The 21504-nt window shown below is 37.8% G+C and overlaps 1 protein-coding gene across 1 annotated transcript in view; it reads right to left on the reverse strand.

The window, feature by feature from the left end:
• OPRM1 (opioid receptor mu 1) overlaps window positions 1–20420 on the reverse strand; it is a 48800-nt gene extending 28380 nt beyond the window's left edge. Inside the window, exon 1 of the mRNA XM_012929893.3 lies at window positions 19994–20420. Within this exon, the coding sequence (XP_012785347.2) occupies window positions 19994–20286 (293 nt within the window). The 5' untranslated portion in view covers window positions 20287–20420. The remainder of the gene's footprint in view (window positions 1–19993) is intronic.
• Between the last annotated feature and the right edge of the window lie 1084 nt (window positions 20421–21504).

Below are 21504 nucleotides of genomic sequence, written 5' to 3' on the forward strand. Positions count from 1 at the left end.
GCAATATTTGCTAAGTTATGCTTTATAAGGCTAACAGTCCCTAACACTGAGGCACGGTACAAACACTATGAAGAAGAAAAACTACATCCAATATACCTTATGCAGATGGACGCAAAAATTCTTTTTTTTAAAAGATTTATTTATATTGTAAAGGCAGATATGCAGAGAGGAAGAGAAACAGAGAGGAAGATCTTTCATCTCTTGATTCACTCTGCAGGCGGCCGCAACGTCCAGAGCTGAGCTAATCTGAAGCGAGAGGCCAGGGGCCTCTTCTGGGTCTTCCATGTGGGTGCAGGATCCTAAGACTTTGGGCCATCCTCAGCTATTTTCCCAGGCAACAGGCAGGGAGCTGGATGGGAAGCGGGACCACCAGGATTAGACCCAGAGCCCATATGGGATCCTGGCATGTCCTGGGCATGAATTTTATCTGCTAGGCTACTGTGCTGGGCCCCAATGCAAAAATTCTTAACAAAATACCATCAAATTGAATTCTGCAGCATATAAAAGGATTATACATTATGATTAACTGGGGTATTTTCCTGTAATGTAAGCAAATGATAATCAATTAATGTGCTACACCCAGTTAGCAGAATGAAGGGTAAAGAAGGATTATCTCATTAAAGGTAGAAAAAAAAAAAAAGATTTGAGAAAATCTAACACCCTTCTCGATCAGAAACACTCAAACACTAGCAATGGAAGAAATCTATCACAATGTATTGAAAGCCATATGTGAAAAATCAAACCAAACATCACACTTAAGGGTGAAAAGCTGAAAGCTTTTATTCTAAGGTCAGGAATAAGGTAAGGATTTCTGCTTTTTCCAATTTTTAGCAGGGTAGCAAGAACCACACAGAAGTTACAGGTAGAGGTCAGAGGTTAAATGCATCCCAATTCATCAATAAATTATGTCTGCTCACATATGAAATTGTTGCATGTGTGGAAAAGCCTATAAATTCCATAGAAAATACTTTTGAACTGAAGAAGACAGAGCAAGTGAAGGCATGAAAACCAGTAAGGTTCCATATGAAAACCAACAATCTTCAAAGGAAATTGGAATCACAGTTTCATTTACAATAGTATCCCCAAAATGAAGTATTTAGGAAGTAGTCAGGGATATATGTAATATGTATATGTATATGTATATGTAATAAAGACAAAATATCATCCAAGGAAATGCATGTTCCAGGATCAGAGATGTCAACATGTCCTTACAAATTCAATGTAATATTTATCCAAATCCCAAATAAGGTTTGCAGAAACTTACAAGTATATTTAAAAATTCATATGTAAGCTCAAAAGACCCAGGCTATCCAAAACAATCCTGAAAAAATGTGCAAACCCAGGGCATCACATTTCCTGATCTCAAAACTTGTCTCACATCTCCAGTAGTCAAAATATCGTGATCATGCCATGAAGGCAGACATAACAATCAATGGAATAGAAGAAGCCAGAAGGAAGAACTTCCCATAAAGGCTGTGATGCACTCACTTGAGAAATGACAGGTTTCAGTCATCGTGGTTAAGAAACTAGATCATTTCACACCTCACACAATAGGGTGAACTTAAAATTTTACCTAATGTGACATAACTTCACAGTTTGGGATGTGGTGATGAGTTCTTGAATATAAACCAAAGGCAAAAATAACAAAAGCAAAAACACACAACTTAAACGTCATAGAAATAAACCTTTGCATATGCAGAGGACACTATCAACGTAGTGAAAACAGCACTGAGAGGTTAGGAAAAAATATTGGCAAATCATACGTCACATAAAAGATTGATACCCAGAAAACTCTCAAAATTCTCCAACATCAAAAATCTTGATTATAAAAGAATAATAAGGGGCTTGACAAATGTTTCCTCAAAGAAGAGACATAAAGGCAATAAACAGATTAAAAGAGGTTCAGTATCGCTAATACAGAAGTGCAAACCAGATTCACAATTAAACACCATCTTGCACTCAATCCTTGGGATGGTTACCACAGAGAAGTCATAAGATAGCAGGTGTGAGTAAATGGCGTGGGGAAAGAAATCATTTTGCAAAACTGATGGGCGTGTAAAACCAAATAACACTGTGAGAACCAGGATGGTAGTTCCTAAATATATTGAAAACAGAATTAGTGTAAGATCCCACAATTGAACTTTTGGGTGTAAGCTCAGACAAATTGAAAGCAAGATCTCTGAGGGATTTGTAGCCTCATGCTCCTAGTAGGACTATTGACAACTGCTAACCATGCAAGCCACCCTTCTCTGTTAGCTCACAGAGGAGTAAGTAAAATGTGGCATATCATGCAGTTAACACTGTTCAGCCTTCTCTACTTCAGTGTAATACCACAATATCTCATCTATGAAACTGAATGTATCTGTGGTATGAAAAATAGTTTCATAAAGGACGTAATTGTTGCAAACTCTTTTATGCACATTTGTGCAAACTGAGGCTCACAAAAACCATGGAATGAGTAAGACAAAAATGATTCTTGTCTCCATTGTCAAAAGAAGAGAAATGGGGTTTAGGATAGTTATTAAAGTATTGAACAGTGTACATTTGAGATATCTAGGTCTGATTGTTTCATGAGCAAAATAGCTGGATAATACTGTGTTTCCTCTCTTTGATTATGTCCTTGTTTTGGAGATATACCCACTTTCAGTTATTCAATATTAATGCACAGAGAAAAATTATAAACCAGTATACTATGCAGGGAGTTGGAATTCAAATAAAAATGTTCTTACTGCTTCTGTTTTGCAAAAGGTAGATTCAATTAAGTTCCATGAAGATTTAATTTCAAAATGTATTTATCAAAGATTATTGATTAGTAATCCATGTTTATCCCATCTAGTGTACCTGCAGGTATCCAAATGTTTTAAAATTTAGTTAATTTTCTACAGCAGTAGTTAAAATGTTTTAAAGGGCCAATTGAAGGAAAGCATAAGGATCAGGAAATTAGTTCCTACAGATGCTGGTGTATTCAGAACTGTGTATTTATAGCTAATTTTCACACAAGAAATATATAATCCTGTGCAATGTAATTTTTATGCCTCCCTGAGATTCTTCTAGGAAACACAATGAGGCTTACTGAAATATTTTTGCTAATATTTTCAGGCGAAGTGGTGTTTTGGAAGGTATTTTCCTTCCCCCATGGAGAATTCAATAGCATTTGTTAGGAGAAAATGGAACTGATGAGCAAGCCCATCATTTGTTAAAGTACGTAAGTCTCATTAGTTTTTGAAAGAAGAAATTTCAGTCATGTGGTGCAGTAAGTATTATTAAATTTGTATAGATATTTCTTCCAATTTGGAATAAATTTCAGATGGCACTAACAATATTTTAGGTAACAAAGTGTTTCGGATAGGAAAACTCTAACCATGACCTTGATTTCTATTGTAGTGAAGAAAGTTCACAAATGTGATATTTTACTGCCTTTCAAGATCATCTACTTTTGGAAAAGTTCTCTCTGTTTTCAGACTATTTCATTTTTCTTCATTTTCTAATTACAGATACATTCTTAAAAGCCTGAAGAATACTGAACTATATAAAGCTAAAAAGTAAATCATCATAAACAACACGCACAGGCAAGTGCTGAAGACCCTGTTGTGCATTCAAAACTCGATTTTGGCATTCAGTTAATGTACAGCTTCTACCTAAAGGTAAAAGCTTTACTAGGCTTCAGGTATGGTATAAACCATCCAAAGATTATCCTATTGCTTATACTTTTCATAGAACACATTTCCATAATTTTGATTCATCATAAAATATTCCTAATTTCAAAACTGAATCAACTTAACATCTTTCAAATTTTATTTTTACCAGGTATTTGGTAGGCAACTGTTCTTAACTGAGATAAGTCTCAGGGAAGACAGGTTGTCATTGTGTTCAGTAACCAATACCAAGGATGTTCAAAATTTCAAAACTGTCAGAGATCATGGCATGGTGGAGTAACATTAGGAGGAGCACCTAAGTGTCAGGAATGTTGAAATGGCAAAAAATCTGTGTCCTTACACATACATTGCCTATGACAATATTACGTTGATTTCCTAGGGCAGTGTTTCCTGCTCATTGTGCCAAACACATTGCATCTGATATTGGCAAGAAGCCACTTGCTTAGGTTGAACCTCAAATGAGTTCATTCTTTTCAGAAACAAATATAAATCTGGTTTTTCAATTAACCTGTCATTGCATCATATGAAACACACTTATTACTTATTTTACTGAGAGTGAGACATTAGTAAATTTTGACAGTGTGTTTTCCATTCTGTGAAGTAGAACGTCCTTTCTTAGTCTAAACTTTGGAATTTAAAATGTATAGGAGTAGAGGTTTCAAATTTTCTTAGTCAATACATTATCTTGTTACTTATTTTATCCCTCATTTCCTGGGCAAATCTCAATTTTATTTTCCTGCTACTATGACCATTGTCATTTCATATTTCTACCCACCCCCCCACCAGTGGAGAATTTTTCTATTGACTTTTCGGTTGAATATAACCTCACTGTTGAGAATTCTTTTCTGAATGCTTTCCCATTTTCAATATACCTTATTTGTGTATTAAAACAAAATCCCATTTACTGAAGATCTTTTTGGATATTCCATTTTTTTCCCTATCTGCTTCTAAGTCATGAAGTGTGGAATAAAGTGGAATACAAAAGCAGTTCGTCTACGCTAAGAATTTGGGGAGAAGGCAGGATTTCTACTCTTGGCATCTGTTTATTTAGCATTTTAGGAGTAACACTGGCATGCCTACTTACTCTCACCTGGCAAGAACTTCAGCTGAAATGCCCTCAGCCTGCTCCTCTGATGTTTCCCATAATAGAGGAGGAAGGCAAAGGCTTGGAGTGGAATGCTTTGCTTTGCAGTTAATTTGGTGGATACTAAGACAAAATCCTAAGAAAAATTGTACTCATCCCCAAACTTTTATTTTTTCCAAACTGATGTCTTAGATGCTTCCAGATTTGGTTCTTTTATCAGGTTCAATTTTCTTACCTTTTAATATCTCATGGCTCTCCTCCTATTTGAATTCCTGAAACAACAAAGTTGGAGAAGGAACAGACAAAACCATCATGCACTGAGATTTTCTTCTCTTGAATGCAGGAAATGATACCCCAAACAAGAAACAAATTATTTGCCTAGGAATTTCATTCTTAGGAATTCTTATTTTTTAAAATTATTCATTGCAGAAGTTAAATAATGATCTTTAATTAAAGCAGAAAAATGTAGAATTAAAACATCAAAATCTAAAGAATTAATTTAAATGCATGATTCATATAAGATTTTGCATATCAGCAACTCAGGGTACTAACGTAGTTTAGCTACTCTGTCCCATGATTATTTATTCCTCTGTTGGGATTTGGGATATCCAACTGAAAAAGAAACGAAGACATAATATCAAGGATCTCACATTCTCCAAATGGAAAATTTCATCTTCCAATGAATTGCTATAAAGACATCACAGTTGTAACTGGAAAGGTGGAGATGTCACGGTGTTTGGTTTAAGTTAAAAAGCCAGAGGTACTACTTAGATCCACACTGTAGCACTGAGCCTGACACAGTACTCGTCTCCTGACATGACTTAATAGCACCACCTTAACCACCACTCCAGAAGTGATTCTGCCGGAGGGAGAAGATAAGAAAACCTTTGATTACAGTTGGGCTTTTACAATTAGAGTTATACCACAAATCCACAAAGGTCAATTCAAAATGTGACAGTCCAATGTGAAGAAAAAGCCTCCGGGCGTAGTATACTTGTAAGAAGAAAAATTTCCACTCTTCCTCACTCCCATTTTTGTGAGACAGACCTATCAATAAAAGTTGTCAATTACAGACCTTTCTGGGAAGTGAGATACAGAGCTGAGCTAATGTACCTGTCAGCCACCTGAATGAATCTTCAATGACTGACTTAAGAGTTATGTTTATTTCAGTTGACAGGTAGCAAAGATAGAAGAAGAGGGAGAAAGAGAGGATGAATAAGCAAGAGAAGGAGATAGCATATTTGCTGGTTCACCCACTAAATGTCTGCATGGCCAGGAATGAACGGAGCCAAACCCTGTCTCTTGATAGGAACTCAACCCAGGTCTTCTCCATGGTGAGCCACCGTCATTGCTTCCCAGGGAATGTTCAACAGGAACTTTGTGGCATTGACTGAAGATCCAGCAATGTACTTTGTGAAGACGTCTCACATGATGGGCAAGCAAGTTCTCCTTTCTTCAGAACCATGATCTTCTTTTTAAGATAAAAAAGATGGAACCGATCAAACGAATCACATTTAAAAGCATTTTTTAAAAATTGTCTCAGTCGTTACTTAAGTGTACCCCGGCACTTAAATTATAACTCCTTATGAAGGACTTTACCACTGTAACAATGTGGGGGAAAATCAGTCACGGGTGGGAATGGGGTCGGCGGGGGGGATCCCAAACTCTGTAGAATTGTACCATACAATTTAAAATTTAAAATAAAAAAATTTAAAAATTAGTTTTTAAATAAAATTTGGCATCAAGCCAGTTGTGTGGTGCAGTGAGTCCATCTGCAATCTATGATGCTGACATTTCCTATTGAAGAGTTGGTTCGTTTCCTGGATGCCTTATTTCTGTTTCTAATCTAGCTTTCTGGGAAGGCAGCCGATGTCACAGGTACTTGAGACTTTGCCAGCAATGTAGGAAAACTGGGGTTGGTTTGGCTTGGCTCAACTCTGGACAATATACTCACTTTAGAAACTAACTAGTGAATGAAATAAAGTCCTCATTATGTTCTTGCATCTATCTTATATTTACATGAAATATGTAAAATTTGTTAAAATTATATAAATAAGAAATTTTCAAAATAAAGTCTTATCCACCACTTAAGCCGCTAGGCCACGCCGCCTGGCCCAATGTTCTTTCATTTTACAAAAATTAATCAAGACTCTGATGACCAGCTATTATCTGTGTTGTCTACTAGACATAAATAATGTTTTTAGCAAAATTTTGGAAATGAAGACTTAAACAGCACCTGTCCCATTGGTGGGCTTTGTGGTGGAGAAAATGCAGCTACAATAATTGATTGCAATAAACGTCTATGAGAGAAATTTTATAGGACTGTTGAGAGAACAAGGTTTGTTATTCTAGTACTATCCTTGGCATTTATTAACTGGTAAAATGTCTTGCTTTGCTTTTCACTAGATGGGGCTTTGCAAAGAGATAGAATTGTACCTGTTTGTTGCAGTTGTACTTCTGGAACACCTGAGTATTTTGAACTCAAAACAAATAGTAAGTACATTTTGTTTTCTTTAGTAATAGTCTAGTTAACAATATCTTCCCTGTATAAACTTGCAAAAATTTTATGAAAGTCAAATTATCCGATATAATGTAAAATTTGTCATAAACTTTTCAGGCATCGTTTTTCATCTGCAGTTTGTTGGTTTATTTAAATAAGTTTCCGTTTGTCATGAGGAAAATGACTCTGCAGGATCTTCATTAATACTGCCTGCTTTTTAACAGGATCATTTATTTTGGTGGTTTTAGGACATTAATATTACAGGAGGCATAATCATGTTTAATTTCCTTCAATTCGTGTAGTTCTTTTCTTCATCTGGTGGGTCCTGGATAAGTATAAAATTGTCATGTTAAAAATAATTTCCCTCATTCTGCTCAGCAGGAGCAATGAGGAACTGATGCTCAGGTTATGCTATGGAAACAGTTTTAACTAACAGATATTAGTCTTGCTCACAAACTTTCGACCTCTTGCTGGCACTGAAGCCACTGCGTCAGTATAAACGTGCTCAGAAACCAATGCGGTCCCTTTCATTGATCTGCTCACCACAGCTTCTTTACTCAAAAAGAATCTGTCCTTGCAGGGGGAGAGGGGCAGTATAGAAGTTCAAGGTATTCTCCACTTGCTTTGGGGATATGTGCTTGCTTTGGGGATAGCATTTAACGGCTTGATTTAGAAAGTTGATGAACATCATTTTGCAGATCTTGAAAAAATCCATTCTGGAAGTGCCAGGATACAGACTCAGAGATTCACTGAATCATCCCTAAAGCACTCTTCACCACCATCTCCATCTTCTGACCAATTTGACTGTGCTAAGAGAAACAGACCAGCAGGATCAGGATGAAATTGAAAATGATTTTCAAAGTTAAGAGTTCACAGAATGGTTGTTACACGTGGTTTCTTCTGATTCTATTGAATACCATTGATGGGTAAAAACTGAGCACGAAGATTCTGCTTTTGATCTTTCAATTGCAACAGATTTCAATGTGGAAGATTTAAATCACAAAATCACATTTTACTAAAAAAAATGGTTGAAATCTTTTTACCACTGAATTTATTAATGATGTAAAAAGACTGATCAATGGGAAATCAAACAAATGAAACAGGTTACAGATTACCTAGCATTAGAGTTCTCTTCCATGTCATCAGGATCACCATGGAGTGTGGAATGGATGTGGAATGACCCGGTGCATTGGAAAAGAATTGAAGGAAATGAGAAGCACAAGAATGGGGACAATACATGCAATGACTTGGTTTGTTCAGAAATTGTGATTCTGAAAGATAAACTATGATTGGGAATCTTATGTGAATAAAATATTTAATCTAGTGGTAAATGAAAGCATAAGGTGATGACTGACATTTGTCCGCAAGGTGGTGGTGTGAGTCCTGAGGCAGGGCAGATCTACAGGGAACAAAGCACACAGCTCTTACATTCTGACTCCTGGTTTCAGATTGGCTCAGCTTCGGCCATTGTGGCCATCTGGGGAGTGAACCATCTGGTATATCTTTTTGTCTCTGTCTCTCCTTCTCTCTGTAAATTTGCCTTTTCAATAAAAATAAATACATCTTTTAGAAAGTAACAAAAAGGGATTTCAGTGAGTCTTTAGGAATGAAGTGTTGAATAATACCATGGACATAAAGCCAAGGAAATATCCTCAGTGTACCCTACGTTATCCCAGGGCTCCTCTTTATCCAAATGAATGATTTGGTCTCCCTTCTAAAATATAAGATATTACTTTAAAACTTTGAGAGTCACAGATCATAAATTTTAAACAAGCAAATTATGTGTCAGAAAGAAAAGAGAAAAAACCGAGGCAATGAGCAATGGCATAGAGCGGCTTGGTGAGGCAAAGCTGCCTCTCACTCTCTGGTTGCAGATAATAAACTCAAGGCAGTGGATATGCAGGCCGAGGCATCTTGGAATTTGGACTGATGTTAAAGTGCTAAGAAGTTAGCATGAATATGGAGATGACAGTTTCAATTTTTCTTAAAAGCTTTCAAATGCTAAAGATGAAAATGTCATGAGAGAGTTTTGGAAACTGCCTGATTTAAGGTGAACACAAAACATATTCAACAAAAGATTTCTCAGAAATGTCATATGAGCACTTACTCTTTTATTTTTATTATTATTATTTTATGGTACAGTTCCAAAGGCTCTGGGATCTCCCTTCCTCCTTCCCCGTGCCCTCCCCATGTCCTTCCTTAATCATTGGTTAAAGAGTGATAATGAATACTGCTGATCATCAGGGCCCAATGCAAAGCTAGGGTTATGTTGGGGTCTTGAAGAGACACCAAGAGGATCCTGGGGGATTGCTTGTAGATTTCAACGTCAGGATTAGTTGCTGAGCAGACACTGACTGAAAGAACAACCAGCCTGACAACCTGGGCTGGTTTGTTAGAACTTCATTCTTGTATTGATATTTTCTGATGTTGAAAAATACTGTAAGCTGACAGATTATTTTAACAAAAAGTTTTGTCTCCATTTATTAAGAAACACGTACCAAATAAGCTCCCCAAAGTGCCATTTTTCATTTCACCATTGTCAGCTCATGAATTTTATTTAAGACATTCAGCACCAATGTTTGACAAATGATACCTATGAAATCAACTTAATTTTGAAAATTTTTTAATATATACATAATGTAAAGCATATGTGTTTTTGTGTATTTGGTGATAGACTGATACTAGTATGAGCATCTATTTGGTTTTCGAAGGATTATGTCTGAGGATAAAATTTATATCCCAAATCTCTCTGGACATGAGTATGCCACCACCATATTTCATATGAAACATAATTTTCTGATTGTCTTCATTAGTTGTGCTTTTTTAAAAAAAGATTTATTTATTTTTATTGGAAAGGCAGACAGACAGAGAGGAGGAGAGACAGAGAGCCAGATCTTCTGTGCGATGATTCACTCCCCAAGTGACCGCAAGGGCTGGTGCTGCTCTGATCTGGTTGTGCCCATCCGAAGCCAGGAGCCAGGAGCTCTTCTAGGGAATGCAGTCCAGCATGGTCCAAAGCCTTGGGACCCTTCACCTATATGGGAGACCTGGAAGAGGCTCCTGGCTTTGGATTGGCTCAGCTCCAGCCATTGCGGTCACTTGGGTAGTGAATCATCGCATGGAAGATCTTCCTCTCTGTCTCTTCTCCTCTCTGTCTGTCTGCCTTTCCAATAAAAATTAATAAATCTTAAAAAACTCTATTGTAGTAATACTTTTCAGTAAATGCAAAGTGTTGCTATTTGAATCACTCAGAATACCACGTGCAACAGACTGAATCATTCCTAGGGGTTAGAATATAATTCCCCAAATAATGGTACTTGGATTTGATACCTTAGGGAGATCATTAGGTCACGTGGTTTGGGGATTAAACCACGGAGGGACTCCCAGATAACTCCTTCACCTCTCTTGCCATGTGCGACCTCACAGCTAAGATAGCTGCCTGTGAACCGGTAAGCAAGATCTCACCAGATAGAAAATCTGGGATGCTGATCAGAAACATCTCAGCCTGCAAAACTATGAGAAATAAATTGTGATTGCTTCTAAGCCATGCAGCCTGGTGTTCTGTTATGGCAATCCAAAGCACTGAGACATCCATTTATATACAACTGGTATGCTTGTGTGTAATTGAGTCAGAAGAATCATTGACAGTATTTTTTGCTGGACAGAAACTTAAGCTATAACTGAATGATTTCTCTCATTAGAAGCCACAATATTTGTGAGTGCCACCTGGAAGTTCTTAAAGATGTATTTGATTTGATTAGGATTCCTTTGTGTCAGTTTTGGAATACAACATGACTGGAGGCAAATATTACAGTGGTTTCTCCAAATATCAAGAAAATACTGACAGAGTGATGGAGAGGGAGAAGAGATAAGATGATTTTCCCCACACCTGCTGTTATACAAATATGCATTTATAACTCAAGCATTTTGACTGGGAAGCCCACGGAGGGAGTTCCCAGTGGGGCCATTCCCATGCACTGCTGTTGAGATCCCTTATCAGAGTTTTTAAGCACTTGTTTCCACTCTCATTCAGGATTTTCACACTAGCTTTTCCCCACATCCTTTCCCCAAATATTTGAGTCCATAAAATATAAGAATTTTTGTGTTGGGGCTGCATGTGTAATGAAAAGATTACTTTCTGGCCTCCATTTCTTCATCTGTGTTCAAACATGTGTCTGCCATCCAGTGGTTTCCATAAAAAAAGGTTTAAAAAAATTGGTAAAGTGACTCATTTCCTGTTTAAGCTCTTGTTTCCACTACTCTAGGTGAACAAAGTTGTGAAAGTTACTTTCAGTTTGGCTCACTGTCTTGACCATGACCCAAAGGACACCTAGCAGCTCAGTACTCTCTCTTGCTCTTTCTTTTTTTCTTGCTCTCTCTTTCTCTCCCTACACCTCTCAGTCCTTCACCCTTTTATTCTGTCCTCTCCCCGAACCCTTTTGGTCTTTCAGAACTCCTTTGAAATCCTGAAAATCCAAGCAGCTATGATAACTTGGGACTAAGAATATTTGATTTTCTGCATGAGTGCTCTTTCTCTGGATAAGCAGTTCATGAAGCAACTATTGGCAGTAGCAGGAAGGACCTTAAGATATTTTAGTCTAGTTCACACACTGTTCAGGTGAGAAGAGTGACTCACAGAATGGTTTGAAGTTGTGTCAGAGTTCACTACTGGAGTTCTGAGCCAAGGCCAGGTTTTTCTTCCAAGCTATTCTTTTCTTCTGAATTTATAATATTATATACAATTCATTTCAAATATAATTTATATCTTGGCACAAAGAACTTCAATCTAAGGAATCGGTGGGAAAAGAAATGAGATTGCTTGAAGCAAAAGAGGATGGCTAGGGTAAGAAGTCAGTATGCAAATTCACCACAAGAGATTTTGACTCTTTGTTTACAAAGATAGTCTTTAGTTTTTCATGAACTTATAAACAAAAGCTCCCATTTCAAAGTAAAAACAAATCCCCGATCTCATAGATGTTTACAGCAATTACATCTGTTAAAGCAACACACATACATGTTCAGTAAAAACATGTTAACTGAATTTCTGTGACAAACATGCTTTTCTTTTTAATACCAAGAACATGAGAGTTCAATCCCATTTTCAAGATTTTCACAAGACATTAAAATCATTGTTAACTTGAATTTTGTGGATTTATGGATGGTGGTTTTGTTTTCCAGATAATTAGTCAGGTGGCATAGTAAGTTGCACTTCTACATAACAGGGACAGTGGTGTTCTTGATATTTTGACAGTAAGAAGAAATCTCAATCCTGTACAGGAATATTTTCCTTTCTTTTTTCCATTGAGAAAAAAGGGCTGTTTTGAAGAAATAAACAGAAGGACTAGCTTAGCTTATTAACTCCATAAGTCTGAGTGAGGATGTTTTTTATAATATTTGTTAAAACTTTCCAGTCATGAAGAAAAATCTATACTCAATGAGTCTGTTAGAGTCCTATTAGTTAAAATTGTACTGTGCTAACATAGAGAAATCAACAGGAAATACATCCCTTGTAGAAACTAAGAAAGGGAATGTGTGAAAGTGAACCATTTTGGAAAGTGATTTACAGGAATAGGGAATGAGATGGGGAAACGACAGGGGGCAATGAGAGAAAAAAGAATGGGAAAAGAGAGAACCCCTCCCCCCCCAAGCCATATCGTGGGATGATCACCCTGTGAACAGAATCCTCTGAAGTGCCTTGAACTTGGCACCTTAAAAGCAGCAACTGAGCAGATGGGGGAGCCTGCTGTGTTTGTCTATAGTTCTCTTTTCCTCAGTCTAAGTTGGTTCCCTAGGGCGGGGCCTTTCTTACATGTCTGGATGTGCCTATTGGGAGTATCAGGCTGATGCGAGCTAAGGGGAAACAGTGTAGCTTCAGTACTGATGGCACGTGATGTCCATGCAGCTAAGCTGCACTGTGGGTAAGTTATGTCTGGGCAAACGGCTGCTCTAATAACGGGTGAAGTCGAAGGTGAAAGGAAAAACATGAGGCAGGACCCAAGGAGGATCTGAAATGAGGCAGAAGCCATTTTTCAACTGTTGTTCAAGAGATCCCTAGAAATTCAATGGAGGTGCCTTAGAGACAGCCAGGAGAAGTGGAAGCGGCGTGGAGCCAACAAGTTGAGCAATGTTTCTGGGCTCTCACAGCTGATTAAGCCTGAGCTTGTCTTTGATGCATTTTTAATAACAACTTTCAAGTTGCTGAATTCAATTTGTTCCTTTTTTACTCTTCTTACTTATTTTTTAAAAATAATCTTATTATTGTCCATGATAGATTTTTGTATGTTTGTGGATTCCTCCCCTGCCCTCCCTGTCTCCCTCCCCATTTTCCCTCTCACCATTCCCCCGCCCTCCCCACCATGTAGTATAGTCCTCTGGTAACAGTCGCAGGATCTAAATTCTGCTCCTTAAATCATCATGATATTGTAAGTATAGACAAACATAGAAAATCTAGTATCGTATTGTTAAGGTATATTCATTTCTCAGGGAGTCCATTTAGTGGGAGTAGAGATGGTTGATGTTTCTGAAAGTGAATTTGATGAGCATGCTCAATAATTCAATTAACGATATGTTCGAATTAGTGAAAGATTAAAGGCTTGAAAAGCTCATATTTTAAAATGTCTTATAATATTTGGATTTGATCTTTAGCATATTTTTATAATGTCATATTTATGTTAATATAAGAATGAGCTTGTTTCCTGCTGATATTAACAAGCTGCTAATTAAGAAACTCCAAGAAGAGATAATATTTTCAACTTTTGTTACAAAGTGGTATCAACCAATCACTTTTTAACTTAGTCAGAAAATGATTTCTTTCACTTCAAATAAGTAGAGAAACTTTGCTGCTTTGTTTCTTTCCTTATAATAAAGACCTGTTTATTTATTTGAAAGAGATAGATAGATAGAAAGATGGATAGATAGAGAGAATGTCTTCCACTTGATGGTTCATTCCCCAGATGACTGCCAGGCAGAAGCCAGGAGCCTGGGGCTTCTTGCTGGTCTCCCACATGGATACAACAGCTCAGCCATTTGAATTACTTCTGCTGTGTTTCTCATGCCACTACTAGGGAGTTGGATCAGAGGTAGTGCAGCCGTAAGAGTTTGAGACATCTACATGGGAAGTCCATGTCGCAGACAGCAAATTCATGTGCTATGCCACACTGTTAACACTGGGTTTATATTTCTTAATATAGTTGCTTATGGCAACAATGGCCGAAAACATTTTTCCAAGTATTACATTTAAGCATTAATGAAAATACTCATTATCTTTAGAAAGACTTGGAAATATTTTTTCATATAATTTTTAGTATATTTTTTAAGCAAACTGATTTAAAAGTACTCAGTAGAATTACTTGTCAGAATGTATATCTATATATATATGTATATATATGACATCTAGTAGCTATCAATGATCTACTGGGACTACAAAAATATCGAGTAAATAGTGAAGCTACATTGAATAACTTTAATATACCACTATGATAGCAATAATAAAGTGTGAATTTATTGAGAAATCCCTTGGTGTCATATATATATATGTATATATATATAACTTTTATATATAACTTTTAGTTAATAATGCAAGTGTGAAAAGTTATTCTAGGATGTAAGAAAAGGTTTTGTGTGTGGAAACACAAATGCAGCAAGATTGAAAAATATATGGATAAATAGTCACTATCAAACTTATGATAATTCCATCTGAGGATTGTAATGGGAGCAGAGAGGAAACTATCTGTTTCACAATAAACGTGTGCATATATATGTATGAGTGTATGTATATATATACATATGTATACATCCATACATACACTCATTTTTATGTAAGAATTTTATTTAGGAGATTGTCATTACTTTATATCTATTTTTCATTAGAATATTTTGTGGTCTTATGAAATAAAATAAATGCCATTAATAGTTTAGCATTTTAATTATTACCTTTTTTTACTAAAATTGCTTCAGATCATATTTAGTGACATATGTTCAAATAAATTTAATAAATATGTTCAAATAAATATACACATACAAATACTAAAAATCTATTTGGAGGCTGGCGCAGTGGTGTAGTAGGTTAACACTATGGTTTATAGCATCGGCATCCTATATGGGTGCCTGTTCTAGTCCTGGCTGCTCCACTTCCAATGTAGCTCTCTGTTTATGGCCAGGAAAAGCAGTGAAGGATGGCCCAAGTGCCTAGGCTCCCAAACCCCAACAGGAGACTTGGAGGAAGCTCCCGACTCCCAGTTTCAGATTGGCTCAATTCTGGTTGCTGCTCTGTCTCTCCTTTCCTATGTGTAAAATCTGCCTTTCAAATAGAAATAAATAAATCTTAAAATTTTTATTTGAAAAGAAGACTTACAGAGAAAAGGAGAGCAGGAGAGGATCTTCCATCCCTTAATGCACTCCCCTAAATTGCTGCAGTGGCCAGAGCTAAGCCAATCTGAAACCAGGAGGCAGAAACTTGTTTCAGGTATCCACGTGGGTGCAGGAATCCAGGGTCCTTATACACCCTTTGCTAAGTCTCTAGAGCTTTAAGCAGGAAGCTGCACTGGAAGTGGAACAGCTGGGACTAGAACTGGCCTCATATGGGTGCTGTAAGGAGGAGGGAGCCACTGCATCAACCTCAAACATTTTTTTTTTTTAATATTGAAAGGAAGTTTCCTTGGAGATCCTCCAACTGAACTGCTAATCTCAGAACTCCAACCATGAAGAGACTATGTCAGCCAGTGGATTCTGAATAGGTTTCATCGCTATTGGAATGGAGAGATTGGCAGCAATTCAGAACTGTTGAACTGTCAAAACTGCTTGAGCAGGACCCTCAGAGCATGCCTCACATCAGGGACCTGGGATGCGTGGGAGGCTTTTCCCTTTGTTTCTCCCCTAACCCCAGAAACAGGGAAAAAATGATAGTGTGTAAACAATGGAATTACCCACTTTCTTGTAGCCCTTGACCCTTTGTACCCTAATCAACAAAATAAGATTATTAAAAAAATAAATGAATTAACAAAAAATATTGAAAGGCAGAGTTACAAATTAAGAGGGAGAGAAAGACTGACAGAGAAGTTTTCCATCTATTAGTTCATCCCTGGTATGGCTTCAAAGGCCGAGTTTGTGCCAGGGTTTATCTAGGCAGGAGACAACAACCAGGATCCAGGACCTCCTTCTCGACAGGACCCAGTCTTTTCAACTATTTTTCTCTGCTTTCCAGGCAGGGAGCTGGATAAGAAATGGATGCACTGATATGTGAAATAAGGCCCATAATGAATGCCAGCATTACAGGCAGCTGCTTAACACGCTAGCCACAATGCTGAGTTCCAAACATGTCCTCAAATTGGAAGAAAAGTTGTTATTCCTCATGTTCTCTGCTACTCAAATTTGAATTAACATAAAAATTTATATTTCTAGCCCAATATGGCAAGACCTGATCATTGCATAATTTAAACTTTAATGAAATATTGTAGTATATAGAGTAAGAATAAGCTCATCAGACGTTTTCAAACATCAAGAGTATGTTGTAGATAAGAAAAATGTTAATGAAACCGTGCATATACTTAAAACATCCTTGAATAACTAGTCATACTAAAACGCACCTTATCAAATGAAGAAATAATCTCGAAAGTGAAGGAACTATCATTTGGCCCTTTTTCACTGAAAGGAAGGTTAACAGAGCCCGCATGGATGTAGGTATTAGCTTCCATTTTTTTCAGCTACCTCTGGCATACCATGTTCACAGCTGCATGGATATGTCTTTAAATGCATCTGGTATTATCTATATCAATTTCTGTGGGAATGGTTGCTTCTACACTTTGATCATATACATCCATTTAGAGAAGCAGTCTTGTGACTTAAAATGTGCATATTATTTTGGTGCATTTTTCTTTGATTCTAGACAAATATATTCTATCATTTAACTTTAAATATTTCTACTTTTTGTAACATCTTTACCATCCTATTTTTCAGAACTTTATGATCATTTTTATAAAATCATTGTCCTGTAAGCATTGTTTCTCTTTTAAAACATTAAAATGTTCACTTTCAGGTGAACATTTTTTGTCATTTATCATCTGATTTTTAATTCTACAGGTCACATGACAGTAGTCCTCTCTTCCATTTCATTTCTTAGGAGAGTAGTTTATAAGAATCCTGTTCCCTAAATACCAGTTACACTGTTGATGAAGGTATGAGAATGATGGTGTCGAGAAATACACAACAGAAAAACTCCAATCACAGCAACTGTTTTTCCAGCTATTTTTGATGGATGTTGCCATAGCCATCTGAACATTATGATTCACTCGATGTACTAAGACATCCTAATCTTAGTCTGTCTGATCGGAAAGCTAACAACTTGACCATTAGGGAGTACTTTTAATTTTAAATAGTGGAAGGAAGTGAACGTTTCTTTTTTGCACTTCAGTAGAGGGAACATGAAGTCATCTTGTTATTATGGGCAATGATATCCCTGAACTCAACACTTGGTAGATAGAGTTCTACAGTGGAGGCAGTCAGACGCTATCAGCTGTGCAGACACAGCTTCTTTCATCTCCAGGTGCTTTTCCCATTACATCATTTATCATTGAACTGCCTATTTCTCTGTTTCACATTCATGTTCTCAGAGATTTATCTCACCTTGGAATTAAACATCCTAGCTACCTCAGGCGAGTCTTTGGGCTAACATCTGAAAGTGCTGCATTTTGTCATTTTGTCAAAAGTTTTAATATAGTGAATAAAGTACAATATCATATTCTTAGTAATAGGTCACCTTTTTTCTTCAAGTCGACAAGAGAGAAGTAATGCCTTTAAAATAAGCTCACACAACCAGCAACTTCTTAAGCAGAAATAAAGCCTCCCCCTTTATTTATTTCACAGCCTGTTGCTGCATTATTTGAGCAAAGAAGGGAAGAAAAACAAGGGAAGATAATACCAAGGAGAAGCTGGAAAAAGCAACAAAGAATTAGGCTTTTTCTTCAGTATTGCATAGATACATTCCTGGTAACTTGTTTTGCTGTTACGACTGCTAACTAAGTCCACTCTTTCAATCATCTATTTGGATTAATGCAGATCATAATTTGCCATTTGGACAAACACAACTTACACTTTGAGACGAAGTAAGTGTTATCTATTCCTAAGAAATATTTAAATTTTCTTTGGCTCAATTTACTCAGTTAACAAGGATTATCTGTAGTCATTCTAGCTATATCAACTTAATGATTGTGTAATTTTTCAAAGTGATGAAATGAGTAACATCTCCTCTGAAGGATAAACATTCGATAATGATTTTTATGATCAGAATTTTAGAGTGAAACTTATTTTTATTCTGATGTGATTCTTTATATTGGGTTACAGAAAGTAGGTTTTTCAAAAATTAAATTCTTTCATTGACTCTTCTGAATGTTTCTGTTGTTAGCCATTCTCTCAATAGATGGTGCTCTTTTCTCAAACTCTTCTTACCACTTATCAAAGGAGCTGGGAAATTAGCTTTAGTTTTTAACTAGCATTCATTAAAGAAACCAGCCACATACATAGAACAGATTGATTACAAATAACATGCAGCACATTTATAAGAAAAGCGTAATCGGGGGAGTGATTGTTATAGAATTCAAATATTCCATGAAAGCCTGCAAAATACTTGTAGGTAAAGCAATCACTATAACAAAATATGAAAATGCCACCTTGGTTATGCACACATCACCCCTTCTGAGAAGATAAAACCTACATCAGGAACTATTTTTAAGAGCTAAAATATTTATCTACTTTTTAAAAAAGTGAATATTCCGCTTTCACAGTCATATGATATATTTGATACACATATCAAGACTAATACAATTAACATCAATCTCAGTTATTCTTGAGAGTTCATTCACTGCTGGACTAACCAAGGTGAGCCATTTGGGTAAGCAGAATGTGAACCACAAATCTTTTTGAGATAATTTCACAAGATAAAGACACACTTTCTTCCCCCCTCCTAGAATATTCATGACAAATGGGTAAATAATAGTTTCTCATGGAGAATTACGTTGCTTTTGGTTACTCCTTATTGGTTCTAATGTTTGGAGGCATGGAAGATCAGTTTTCTGTTCTCATGGATCACCCTACCTATTTCATATGCAGCTTGTGACTCTTAAGCAGAACTGCAGCTACCAACTGCAAATGGACAGAGGTAACGCAAATATCGCATTTTATTTATTTATTTATTTATTTATTTATTTATTTATTTATTTACTTTTTACCAAAGTGGCATTGCCATGGAAAAATGCCAGGAAAACTTGCTCTGCCTCTCATGGCTTCATGGTAGAAGCAGGACCGCAATACAGGGAAAGATCAAGGGTGGGGCTATGTACAGAACAGTCCTTCTGGATCAGAGAGTAGGAAAGTTGTCATCTGAGGTCCTGGGGCACAGAGAAGCTCGGTTAGAAAAAAAAACACCAACAACTAGAAGTCTTCTCCTGTTTTTCACAATTTGCTTTTGCCATAGCTCTTCTAAAGGAAGTGACAGTAGGACCCTGTGCCAGGAGTTTTCTTGTCTCTGTACAGGGGAGAGTTCTAACACAAAGCATGCCCCATTGGTCCTGCCCCAGAGCTTTTTGGCTGATACCCAAATAGCTTCTTTATTTCTGAAATTTTGGATTCTTTATCAAAGGGGGAAAACACCTGAAAGTATTTTTCTCCCTCACAGAAGCAGAAATATACTTAGCCTTGGGGTTCAGGTGCCTTTTAGCCTCTGAGGTGCCCACTCATAGCTCCAGTGCCCTCCCTCCTTACCTGATGATCACGTACATAACCAGGAAGTTTCCAAAGAGACCCAGAACGCACACGATGGAATATATGGCCATGATAGTTACAGCCGTGACCATGGAGGGACTGCCGGTCGAGGAACACAGGCTGTCGCGTCCACCCAGTTCTGTGCGGTTCGGTCCGCACGGGTCGGAGAGATTGCCATCGAACTGGGACAAGTTGACCCAGGATCCCGAGCTAGGTACTGGGGAGCAACCGGAGGAGCGCACAAAGGTATCTGTGCAATTGCTTGCATTGGCTGGGCTGGTGCTGCTGTCCATGGTGCCGACGGCGTTGGTGAGCAGCAGGCGAGATCACCCGGAGCCTAGGGGACTCCGGACTCCGCGGGCTTCTGCCGCTGGCTCTTGCAGGAGCTGCAGCTCCTGCGGTTTCTCACCGCGACCAGTTCCGCGGAGCCCAGAGGCGTGTCAAGCAAAAGCGAGGAGCCAAGCATCTGACATTATCTCTGCTTGTGACCCCCTCCCACCTTCGTAGTACACAGAGCCGCATCCCAATCCGGCAAGAATGGGCGGAGGCGAGGTGCTGGCGGTGCGGGCTCCGCAGCCTGGAGGGGAGGAGAAAGGTGGATTTTGCGCAAAGCGAACTGAGGAGTCGGTATCACCACTCTTGCTCTTGAAAGCAAACCCGTCGAGGGCGGAGCGCGGAAGGGAGCCTGAGAGGAGGGGCGGCCAGACAGGGAGAGAGCTAGTTTATGATAGTAATAAAGTGTGAGCAAGGGTCTGACAGCTCTCCAGTTTTACAGCCCCGATTTCTTTTTTATAATTTAGCAGGGAAGATAGGGGTCGGATGCAACTCTAGCAGCTCCAGACGTCCCATGCCCTCCACCCCTAGTGAACCACTGCAGCTGTTGGACTAAGGCAGCGCAAGAGTCTATCTTTTCTTCTCCCTTGCCCTTCCTCGCCTCATTCAATACAAGACAATCACACCTTCCAAATCTCCAGCTCTACAGAACTTGAGAAATCGTATTTTTTTTTTAAAGAAATGAGAGGAAAAAACTTTGTGGAGGAAACCTATTCCCATTATTCCTCACTGTTTGGGCTTCCGTTAGAACCTCTACATCCTGCTGATGAATTCAGCAGGTTGTGGCATGCAGGATACTCAACTGAAGACAATGTCGATCCAAATCTCAAGTCCCCAAGACTCGTTTGGAATGATTCATTCATTTTGTCTGCAGACATTTGAGACAGACGTGTGATTTTACGAAACGCCATAAATATTGTTTAATTTCGTTCTGTTTTCCAGAGTAGGCATTCCATCAGGAAGTACGTAGATGTCTAGGGTTGGAGTTGCCGACAAAATGTCCTAGAGTAACAGTGTTACATTAAGAAAGTATGTGCCTCTCACTTTTAAGTCCATGAATGCTGCCATTAAAAAATAAGCACAGCAAGAATAAACTATTTTTAAACAGTTAACAGTAATTCTGAAATAATTTTCATTCTAGTGCCTGAAAACACCCTTAACCATAAATACAGAAATAA

Source organism: Ochotona princeps, chromosome 1 (genome assembly GCF_030435755.1).
Source record: "Ochotona princeps isolate mOchPri1 chromosome 1, mOchPri1.hap1, whole genome shotgun sequence".
In the NCBI taxonomy this organism is placed as follows: Eukaryota; Metazoa; Chordata; class Mammalia; order Lagomorpha; family Ochotonidae; genus Ochotona; species Ochotona princeps.